Raw genomic sequence first — 12397 nt, forward strand, 5'->3', positions numbered from 1 at the left:
AACTCACAGGATTGCCGTCACTTCATTGAGAGGTCCAGGCAGTAGCCTGACCTCTTCGGGGACATTTGACTGAGAAATGCCCTTTTTTCCCACAATTCCAGCATGTTACTTGGTCCCAGTTACGTGGAGACTGATCCCCACCTGGTATTCTTTCGTGAAACCTGCCCTTAGGTTTAAAAGGTTGGTTAGCCATTATTGGCTTCTTTTTATTTTGTAAGTCTAGCTCAGCTCCCTTTGCTATGGCCACTAGGTCAGGGAACTGGCAGGTCCGCCAATCAGGGCGAGCCTTCTTCACCGCATCCTGTATGGGTGCTTTTAATCCAGACATGAATGTATGTTTTAGTAGTCTCATGTCCTTACTGTCTCCTGTCTCATACCCATAGTCAAGCCAGAGCTGTTCTAAAGCTGTGGCATAGTCAGCTACAGTCTGCTTAGCGTCTTGTGTTTGCATCATAAAAGTGTCAGTCTGATTGTCCTGTTGCTCTTTTACCCAGGGTTTAAGGGCCATGATAAATTCCTGGCCTGACTGGTCTGTGGCCTTATCCACTGGGACAGTACCAGGGGCTTTTGCCATCATTTGATTCTTAAGTACTTCCCCTCCTTTAGTCTCTAGAAGACTCTCCAGATCCGCCCAAGTGGCTTTATATGCGGTCTGGATACTTTCCAATTTACGAAGGAAAGTACTGGGGACAGTACGGGGGTCTGGCAAAGTATTACACATAGCCAGTAACTCACTAGGAGTCCATGGCCTATAGACCTCATAATCATGTGTTTCCAGTTGCCCAGCTTTCACTGTGGGGAGGGTCTTATTGACTAATGGGTATAAGCCCACACGAGAGTGTGGCTTGGACCCCCCACAGGCTGAGCATCTCACTCTTGTGTCTGGGTTCTGTTGTCCACAATTAGGACAAGTCCACCCCTCCGGGCTTTTATATGGAGGTGGTGCTGTGGGAGGGAGAGATTTTTGTGGGTTATGGGGGATAATACACCGTACTTCAGAAGGGATGTTTAATTCTTTTGTAGGCAATTTAATTTCATCCCATATTTCATACATAGTCCCTTTGTCAGTGTCTTTTGCCTTATGGGCAGTCAAAGTCATTCCCTGGGCTACATCATACCACATTGTGGCCTGGTCATATTTGTTATGGTCTTCCAACCACCCCTTAAAATTTGTAAGAAATTTCTGCCATACTGGTTCATCCAATGTTCCATTCACACCTGCTCCTAATTTCTTTAGCATTTGTCTACAGTCTTTGGTTGCTTCAGTGCCCTTTGCGCATTGCATAATATCAATTGCAGAGACCCATTTCTCTGCTCCCTTCTCAGAGGAACGCTTACTCTGTGTAGCCCCCATCCCGTGGGTGGCTCCTTGTAATTCACTATCCAGGTACTCACACACCTGGTGAATTACAACAGTGCTGTGGACACACTTCCGAGGCAGCACTATCAGTAGTGCCGTGGACACACTTCCGAGGCGGCACTACTATTGGTGCCGTGGACACACTTCCGAGGCGGCACCAATTTTCCTACCAGTGGTGCTGTGGGCACACTTCCGAGGCAGCACTATCCACTGGTCTGGCAATACTACAATATAGTCTTGCCCTCACACAGAGTAACTCACACGTCCTCTCTGGGGTTACTCACTGGAAACCCCTTAAACCCCTCTTCGTTCTTTCTATGGCACAGGAAGCAAACAAATACTGCAATCCAAATGATTATAACTGCAACCACCCAATCCAAACTGGAATCATAATACCCACGCATGTATACACTGTACAGCACAGGAATTGGCAGCAATGCAGTAATTCTTCCTCACACAATATCAGCAGGCACTCAGTACATGTGAAACCACACAGTATGACATAACATTGGAACAACCCCTGACCTCAGGCGCCTTTTCAGGTACCAACAAGGAACTGCAGGGCCCCTATCCAAACTTACTGGACAGCTTTATACACTGCCACTTCTCACAGCCTCCTCCAGTATAGGTCTGTCAACCCTTTCTCCACCAGAACCAGAGGCCTCCAGAGACAGGGACCGGACAAGCCAGTCAGCGAGCTCTAGACTTTCAGCTTGGCTCAGGAGGAGCAGGGACAGACCCCTCCAAGATTCAGCTTATCTCAGCCACTCACACATTCGTGCATTCATACGCCTAAAGACAGTTTAGCACATATAGGGGAAATATTACATTCACCAGAACACGGTACAGGCACCACGTTCACACACCACACTGCAGAACAGCGAGCAGAGCTCAGGAGACAGGTAGTAACACAATGGGTTACTTACCGCGGTCTTCCTGGGTCCTGGTCTCCGTGTCGCGATCTGCAGCTAGGAGTGTTGTTATGGTGCCCGCATTCTCCACCAGAAAATGTTGCGGCAGGCCAAAGGTCAGCCACGTGATGATCGTTGCCTCGTGTTCAGGTGAATGACGTCGACGGAGGAAAATGACAGAAGTCTGAGTATAGTTCAAAACCTTGTCAGGACCCTAAAGTGAAAGTGTCCTGCACCCTTTATTTATACACAGTTCACAGGGTGTAACCCCTCAAAGTAAAACATGATTGGTTTACAGACATTTCAATAATGGCTTTTGAATCCATCTATTGATTGGTTAGTTATTTTTCAAGTTTCACTTTACAAAAAATGTGTTAACTAATGGGTTTAGAATTTTAAGCAAAAGAGGCAAAATTACAAGGAGTAGTACAAATGTTATCTTATCTTAACACACACAGTTCACTTCTTCTATAGTTTTCTTTTCAAATGTCAGCAAATTATATCATGTATACAGATAAAATGAAAATCACTTTTATATCCATAGTAGAAGCTGGATAATTTCCTTAACATTAGTTATACTTACGTCATGTGACACTTTGATTGCACCCAGGGGACCCTATTCAACCAATTACACTACTCACAAAAAGTTAGGGATATTTGGCTTTTGGGTGAAATTTATGGAAAACTTAAAAAGTTCACGCTACAGTGATATTATATCATGAAAGTAGGGCATTTAAGTAGAAGCATGCAATGGTGATTTCTTCATCTCAAACAATTTATTGAAACAAAAGCCAACAACAGTGGTGGGAAAATCCCCCCCCCCCCCACACACAAAAAATGTCAATGTCTCAATAACTTGTCATAGTGTAGTGTTCCACTTATGTGTGTATGGGCCACTCCAAATTGCTATATGCCCTTTCATGCCATCTTGCACTAATCGTTGTATTTTCCTTTGTCGATGCTGCTAAATTCCTATTACAGGCTGGTGAAATGCATTACACACTACCAACACTAGAGGTCACTATAAAACCATTTATATAGGTCAGCCATAGGAAGTTAGGGAGATTTAGGAGTTAGGAGGCAGGAGGAGGAGGAGGAGGAGAGGAGACAGACTTTGCTCTGCTCTCCTGGGCCCGGCTACTTGAACGTTTGGAATCCAGAAGCAGGATTTAGTAATCCTACATTGTAGAGTCAAGGCCAGGCACTACTTGGACTATAGTTTAGACAACCTTTTCAAAGGATGGAGGAGAGAGTTTGCCTGCCATGAGGGAGACCGCCCTTGGGTTGTATACTATTAGTACCAGAGTATCCATATTATTGGAAGACTGAATAGCCAGAGCAAGATCAGGAACCAAGTAAAGTGTCATCATTACTCCTGCATAAGTTAAGCTGGAACCTACATACATCACCTCACAGAGCCTGCTAATTGGGATTTGCAGCTTTATCATCTTCACCAACTTCATGTACGACAAAGTACTGCTATTAAATGTTACTTATTGCAAGACTACAACTTACGAGTAAATTCCCTGTTTGGTTCAACTACTGTCTCTCTCATCATTCTACTTAATCTCCTAATTGCACCTAATGGTGCTGGCGTCACAAACAACACAAGGGCCCAGCCACCAAAGCACCCTAAGCATACCCATTACCATCAAGGGCACCTCAACTTCCATCTAGCTGATGTTCCCTGCAATAGAGTCCCCAGGAGGATTTAGTGCTGTCTTCCCCTCCACTACAGGCTGGCCCAGGGGACAACTGAACTGTGGGTACTATTACCCTCACTCAGCACATCATCACCATTACACTCACTACACCCCTGTGGTCTGGTCGTTGCAATAGGGCCTTTAGCATCAATTACAGATTGACAACGACGTCTCATGCTGTTCACAAGTCGACTTATTGTCTGCTGTGGCATGGCATCCCACTCTTCTTGAAGAGCGGCCCTCAGGTCATTGAAGTTCTGGGGTACAGAGTTACAAGCCTCTACATGGCGACTCAGCTGATCCCATAGGTTTTCAATGGGATTCAGGTCTGGAGAAAGAGCAGGCCACTCCGTTTGAGGTACCCCAGTCTCCAGCAGCTGTTTTCTAATGATGCTACCTCGATGAAATTAGACCTGTGTTGTTTATGCAGAGGCACAGTGACTGGATTAATAATGTTATTCAAGTAGTATGGGCTTGTCACTGTACTATTCACAAAGTGTAGAAGTTCTGTATTGACTAGACACAACTGCCCACAATGTAACACCACCACCACCACCAAAGGCTCATCTGGTGGCAACAGTGGCTGATGCAGAGCGCTCTATTTGGTGGCTCCAACATCGTTGGCCGCCATAATTTCTGCTGAGCATGAATCGACTTTCATCAGTCAACAGCACTGAGGCCCACTGATCCCTCGTCCAGTGTAGCTGCCTCCGGCCCATGCAAGACAAAGACGCCTGTGGTCAGGTAACCTTGCAGGTCGTCTAGCACGCAGACCACGCTGATGTAAACGTTTTTGAATCGTCTGAAATGACATGCAGGGCATTGTTCACAATGAAGGGTTCATCAGTGTGGGATGTGACCAAAGAACAACACTTCTATGCCTTTATGTGACTCTTCTAGTTGTAACCTCCAGGTGACACTGTAAGATCAGTGGCCACTTCCTTCTGAGAACATCCTGTTTGAAGCCTCACAATGGCAAGGTGCTGTTGATCAATTGTCAGGTGTCGTCTTGATCTCATGATGTCAAAATATGAACAGCATGATGAGGAGGACTGTTTAAATACCAACTCTTATTATGCCAAGAAATTTATGGGCGATTCATGGATCAACAACCTGTTTTGAATTTTGCTGTTAAGCTCCTTGTTAGAGAACAGCAAGTTGTGCAAAAAGTAATGAAACACTGAGGCTGGGTTCACACCTGAGCGTTTTACAGCGCGTTCCTACGCGCTGTAAAACGCTCAACAAGGAGAAACCAATGATTCCCTATGGGAATGGTTCACACTTGGGCGTTTTACAGCGCGTACGATCGCGCTGTAAAACGCCCGACGCTCCAAAAAGTACATGAGCGACTTTTGGGGCGTTTGTGGCCATAGGACACTGTAGTGAATCACAGAAACGCGCGTCAAACGCGCGTTTACTATTACAAAAACGCGCATAAAAATGCGCGTCAAAAACGCGCGTAAAACGCGCGTAAAACGCGCGTTTGCGCAACGCTCAAGTGTGAACCCAGCCTGAACAGTTGGACATCTGAACTCAAAAGTTTAGAGAAGATTACATTAAGTTCACCTGTAAAGGTTAGAGTGCATTTTAGGTTCATCCTAAAATTTTACCCACAAGCCAAATATCCCTAATTTTTTGTGAGTAGTGTATGTGACTTTGGAATATAATTAGTTTGACCAGAACTTATTTTGGAGTTTCATAGCAAAGGGGGTGAATACATATACACACACAACTCAATAGGGTTGAGCGAATTGAGCTTTGGATCATAGATCCGAAGTCGATTAGTTAAAAAACTTGTTTGTAACGCTATTTCCGTACAGCATTTACAATGTATTTGCTTCATGTAGGAAAACTTTGTCTTGGCTGAAGTTGCGTGAGACTTCGGTAAATGACTCTGGTATTTCTATCTGCGGATTTGAAAACATTTTAAAATAGGAATCTGAAGTCGGATTCGGTACTGGTGGGTACCTTGCTACCAAAGCTGACTTTGGATTCCTATTTTAAAAGGTTTTTAAAAATAAAATAGAAAAAAAAATCTGGTAAAAATAAACCTGCATTATTCCCCCTATCAAATGCCTTTATTTTAGTAAAAAATAATAATAAAAAAAATAATAGACTATACATAACTGGTATCACTGTGTCCATAACAACCTGACTGATATTACAAACGACAATTCTATCTATGCAGAACGCTCTAAATTTTTTAAGAGGCACAGTCCACTTAATACATCTGCCACATTTCCAGGCAGTTTGTGTGCAAGAAGTTTACATTTTCAACACCTATTAGGCGACTTTCACATCTGCGTTTTCAATTTCGCTATTGAGATCTGTCATAGGATCTCAATAGCGGAAGAAAACGCTTCAGTTTTGTTCCCATTCACTGTCAATGGGGACAAAACTGAACTGGACGAAGTGGAATGCACCAAAATGCATTCCGTTCTGTTTGGTTGTGGACCCATCGCTGCAAGCAGCGTTTTTCTGTCCGCGATATGGTGCGGAGCAAGACGGATCTGTCATGACACACAATGTAAGTCAATGGGGACGGATCCGTTCTATGACACAATAGAAAACGGATTCGTCCTCCATTCACTTTCAATGGTGTTCATGACGGATCCGTCATGGCTATACAAGACATAATACAACCGGATCCGTTCATGACGGATGCATGCGTCGTATTATTGTAACGGAAGCGTTTTTGCAGATCCATGACGTATCCGCAAAAAACGCTAATGTGAAAGTAGCCTTAGCTGGTGGAGATTAACTATCATTTATGCCAGTTTCTGGGGGTAAATTATGGTAAATCTGTTGGGTGGTGGAGGACACACCCCTTCTGCTAAGCCCTGCCCACCTTTCCTACCATTTTTGAAAAGTGGCAAGAGAAGTGAAAGGTGGCAAATTATGGTGCCAGCCGCTATAATTTATACCTTTTGTACCAAACCTTTATTAAATGTTCCAAATGATTTATCCCGTGCAACAATTATCAACTGCCAAAAACATGCAATAGAAAATGCTAAATTGTCTGCACCCCAAAATGCCACTACTGAGGCCTCGTCCACATTTCCGTGCCAGTGACACATCTGTGAAAAAAAGTGTACGTTTCATCTGTGAAGGATCCGTGTGTCCGTTTTTACCATCCATGTGTCATCCGTAATCCACGGACATTGCTCAGCTGAAAATGAATTTTCAAAGAATCTCCTATTAGTCTTCAGTGAAAAAATGGATGCAACACGGATGCCGCGGAGACTTCTATGGGCGTGCTTGGTCTGCATTACGGATCAATAAATCAATATGTACATGTACTGTCCGTGGAAAAAGCGGACAGCCCACGTCAATGAAAAAAAGGAAATGTGAACGAGGCCTGAAACTGAACAGCTGGTCCTGCTAAAAACCAGGCCGTACACCGCACCGTGGCCGAAAATTTATTTATTAAGTTATGGAATGTGAAGATATAAAACAGGGGAAATAACCGGCACCAACGTAGCGCATCATGACCGTACCCCCCATGTGGTAGGGCAGTCCCACAGTACAATACCATATTCTGATGGCTTTCTGCTGGTGTGTACAGGACTCTAGTGTGAAGCTCAGTGAACTGGAAGTGTCCCTTGCACCATCAAACATGGTGGCAGCTGCACCCTGCCACCACCACACCTGTCACGGGCAGGTAATGACAGTTCCTGGTTGTGCCTCTTCCTGTACTGCCAGTCTCCTCCCTGGCGCTGCCTGCTGGGCATTTACCGGGTAGCTGAGGTACCAGCCCCCGGTTCCCCACTCCTTTACAGGCGGACTGCTGCCGGAAACCGTCAGTTAATGATTTATCAGCAGGAAGGCCATTACTGTATACATTATCACCCAGGCTGGCGCTTTCAGCCATGACAAGCACCCGCCTGTTCCTTTAACGTCCTCTGGCAGGTTGATATCCTGACGTCACCTGCTGGCGAGGGGCTGCCAGGCGGAGGAGGAGGAAAGCATCTGCTCGGCAGCTATGGCAGAGCACGGGGACCGCGCGAGGAGACGCAGGGCACAGGATGCGGGCTCGCAGGTAACGCGCCGGTACTGCATCGGGTATTGAGGCGGGAGGGGGAGGAGACAGCGAGGCTGTAATGTAAGCGCAGAGGGTAGTACATGGAGTCAGCATATGAAGCCATTAAAAGTCACCGTGGGGATGGCTGGTTCCATAGTGTTCGGTACAGATGCTTATCTATACAGCTGCTGCATTGCATACACTGACCTTGTGCTGAAACACAGGCATGGCAGCCTCTGGAGTTAACCCTTCCTGCTCCTCACTGCTTGTCCTCATGTGTCCCTTTACTATGTCCTAGTGGTGTCCTCCCTGACTCCTGTGTGACCCTTCTGTGCTGGGCTCCATGATTCTCCACAACTCAGTTCCCTTTCTCCTTGTCCTCTCCCTCATATAGTGTAACAGACTCACACCAGTCTGATAAATGCCTCATGCCCATCAGATAAATGCCTCACACCAGTCTGATAAATGCCCCACACCAGTCTGATAAAGTCCTCACACCAGTCTGATAAATGCCTCACACCAGTCTGATAAATGCCTCAAGTCACACCAGTCCGATAAATGCCTCATACCAGTCTGATAAATGCCCGACACCAGTCTGATAAATGCCTCACACCAGTCTGATAAATGCCTCACACCAGTCTGATAAATGCCTCACACCAGTCTGATAAATGCCTCACACCAGTCTGATAAATGCCCCACACCAGTCTGATAAATGCCCCACACCAGTCTGATAAATGCCTCACGAGTCACACCAGTCTGATAAATACCTCACACCAGTCTGATAAATGCCTCAAGTCACACCAGTCCGATAAATGCCTCATACCAGTCTGATAAATGCCTGACACCAGTCTGATAAATGCCTGACACCAGTCTGATAAATGCCTCACACCAGTCTGATAAATGCCTCATGCCCACCAGATAAATGCCTCACACCAGTCTGATAAATTCCCAACACCAGTCTGATAAATACCTCACACCAGTCAGATAAATGCCTAACATCAGTCTGATAAATGCCTCACGAGTCACCCCAGTCTGATAAAGGCCTCACGAGTCACACCAGTCCGATAAATGCCTCATACCAGTCTGATAAATGCCTCACACCAGTCCGATAAATGCCTCATACCAGTCTGATAAATGCCTCATACCAGTCTGATAAATGCCCCACACCAGTCTGATAAATGCCCCACACCAGTCTGATAAATACCTCACACCAGTCTGATAAATGCCCCACACCAGTCTGATAAATGCCCCACACCAGTCTGATAAATGCCCCACACCAGTCTGATAAATGCCCCACACCAGTCTGATAAATGCCTAACATCAGTCTGATAAATGCCTCACTGTCATGGTCTTACCTTCTCACTGTTCTCCTTCGTTTGACATGTGCTGGCTGCCATCTTGGTTTCTGGGTTTCTTGTAGCCTCCCACCCTGCGGCTCCTCCTTCCCACTGGGAGGAGCTGGATGCTTAGCTCATATATAGAAGGTCTGTGGCTTCAGTTCCTTGCTTGGTCCTCCTGTGTGCACATGCTTCAAAGACTGCTGCTGCTTCTGGTTCCTGATCCTGGCCTCGTCTGACTACCCCGTTGGTTCCCGATCCTGGCTTCGTCTGACTACCCCGTTGGTTCCTGATCCTGGCTACGTCTGACTACCCTCCTGGTTCCTGACCTCCGTCTACGCAAGACCCTGCTTCAGTTTAGCCATCCGTTTGGACTTTAGCTACGGCTTGATTTTCAATAAAGCCTTCTTATTCCACCTATCTCTGTTGTACGTCTGGTTCATGGTTCCATGACATTAGGACCAAGCCATGAATTCTGACGGTACAGGGCCATCCTCGCTACCTACGCTGGTTGCCAGACTTGATCAGCAGGATCACCTGTTGGGTCGGTTCGCTGTGGCGTTACAAACCCTGCTTGAACGCACGGCTCATTTAGCTTCCGTTGCCGATGGGTCGGTTGTCGCTCCTGGGCCCGCTCCTACTGCCGCTCCGGTTGTTGCGCCAGAGTCTACCCCGACACCTGTTGCTGCACCTGCGGTGTTTCGGGGTATGACCGGTTCTGCCCCCCTTCCACAGCGCTTTGGGGGAGAGCCAACTCAGTGCCGAGGTTTCCTTAACCAGGTGGCCATTTATTTCGAGTTGCTGCCACATGCCTTTCCTACTGAGAGATCAAAGGTGGGCTTCTTGATCTCGCTGCTCTCGGACAAGGCCTTGGCCTGGGCCAGCCCTTTATGGGAGAACAACAATCCGGTGGTTGCCGAGTTTTCCGGTTTTGTTGCTTCTCTTCGGAAGGTATTCGATGTGCCGGCTCGTGCTGCCTCTGCTGCGAAGCTTCTTATGTCCATCAGACAGGGTTCACGATCCGTAGCTGAATACGCCATTGAGTTTCGTACCCTGGCAGCAGAGGTGGGCTGGAATAATGAGGCTCTGGTCGCTGCTTTCTCTCATGGTCTCTCGGATGCCTTGAAGGATGAGATTGCAGCCAAGGACCTACCAGTGGAGCTCGAGTCCCTTATTTCTTTCCTGATTTTGATTGACACCAGATTCAGGGAGAGACCTTCCTTTAAGGAGAGCCTGCGGAGGCCTTCTAACAGATTGGCGCCTACGTTTGCTGTCCCACCCGTGCCTCCCTCTCCTCCCACGCCTCCTGGAGATGACTGGTCTGGGGGTCAACCCATGCAGCTGGGGGTTGCTCGCCTGTCCGAGGGGGAGAGGGTACTCCGGAGACGCGAGGGCCGATGCATGTACTGTGGTCTCGGTGGGCATTTTCGGTTGGCATGCCCGAACCGTCCGGGAAACGCTCGCACCTGAGATCCTGTCGGGGGCAGATCTTGGGTGGAGTCTCCTCGTCCCCGGTTTCCCGTGTTGACAAACCACTGATTACTGTTGTCCTCTCCTGGGTCGGGGGCTTGGTGACGACCCAGGCGTTGGTGGACTCTGGTGCTGGTGGCTTGTTCATTGATAGTGTGTTCGCCGCCGCCAATTCCATTCCTCTGCAGCCTCGAGGTTCCCCACTGGCTCTTGAGGCGATAGACGGCAGACCCCTTCTGCCGCCACACGTGACTCAGGAGACCCTTCCAGTGGGGATGGCCATTGGTGCCGTTCACAGAGAGTCGGTCTGTCTCCAGGTTATTTCGTCTCCACACTACTCGGTGGTCTTGGGGTACCCCTGGCTCCAGAAGCATAATCCGACTTTCGATTGGAGATCGGCCGAGATCCTCTCGTGGTCACCGCAGTGTGGGGCTAGTTGCATCCATGGGCCTGTCAAGTTGCTGTGTACTTCCTCGGACTCTCTGTTGCCTCCTGAATACGAGGAGTACCGGGATGTATTCGATAAGGTGCGTGCGGTTGCCCTACCTCCGCACCGCCCATACGATTGTGCCATAGAGTTACAATCTGGTGCCATTCCTCCTCGTGGCAAAGTCTATCCACTGTCGGTAGCGGAGAATGAGGCCATGGAGGAGTACGTGAGGGAGGCGCTTTCACGCGGACACATTCGCAAATCCTCGTCCCCGGCAGGGGCTGGATTTTTCTTTGTGAAAAAGAAGGGCGGTGAGTTGAGGCCTTGCATCGACTACAGGGGTCTCAATCGCATCACGATCAAGAACGCTTACCCGATACCCTTGATTTCCGAGCTGTTCGATCGCCTCAAAGGGGCCACGGTCTTTACCAAACTCGACCTGAGGGCGGCATATAACCTGGTAAGGATCAAGGCGGGCGATGAGTGGAAGACCGCGTTTAACACCAGGACCGGTCATTATGAATCCTTGGTTATGCCCTTTGGGTTGTGCAATGCGCCCGCAGTCTTCCAGGAATTCATCAACGATGTTTTCCGTGACCTGTTGCAGCAGTGTGTGGTGGTCTATTTGGATGACATCTTGGTATATTCTGCATCCATGGAGGCCCACATTCTGGATGTCAGACGAGTGTTGCAACGCTTACGAGAGAACAAGCTGTTCGGTAAGCTTGAGAAATGCGAATTTCACCGATCCCAGGTAACCTTCTTAGGTTACATCATTTCCGCTGAGGGGTTCTCCATGGATCCTGAAAAGGTTTCGGCTGTCTTACAGTGGCCCCAGCCCAGTGGGCTTCGTGCCCTGCAGCGCTTTTTGGGCTTCGCCAATTATTATCGGAAGTTCATCAGGGACTTTTCCATGCTAGCCAAGCCTCTCACGGATCTGACCAGGAAGGGCAATAATCCTCAGGTCTGGCCGCTCGAGGCCATCCGAGCTTTTGAGGCTCTAAAGTCCGCCTTTGTGTCGGCTCCGATTCTGTCGCATCCCAACCCTGGGTTGCCTTTTGTCCTCGAGGTGGACGCGTCTGAGACGGGAGTAGGCGCCCTCCTGTCTCAGCGTAGAACACCAGAGGGTCCTCTGCTTCCTTGTGGGTTTTACTCCCGGAAACTG

The 12397-nt window shown here is 47.9% G+C and overlaps 1 protein-coding gene across 3 annotated transcripts in view; it reads left to right on the top strand.

The window, feature by feature from the left end:
* The window catches only part of INPP5J (inositol polyphosphate-5-phosphatase J), a 120600-nt gene that overhangs the window by 22539 nt on the left and 85664 nt on the right, over positions 1-12397 (top strand). The window contains exon 1 of one of the 3 annotated variants that reach the window (XM_044275262.1): positions 7461-8013. The exons of the other annotated variants lie outside the window; for them this stretch is intronic. Coding sequence (XP_044131197.1) covers positions 7957-8013 — 57 coding nt within the window. The 5' untranslated portion in view covers positions 7461-7956. Of the gene's footprint in view, positions 1-7460; positions 8014-12397 lie in introns of those variants that run through there. 3 annotated transcript variants of the gene reach the window in all.

This window comes from Bufo gargarizans, chromosome 1 (assembly GCF_014858855.1).
Source record: "Bufo gargarizans isolate SCDJY-AF-19 chromosome 1, ASM1485885v1, whole genome shotgun sequence".
In the NCBI taxonomy this organism is placed as follows: Eukaryota; Metazoa; Chordata; class Amphibia; order Anura; family Bufonidae; genus Bufo; species Bufo gargarizans.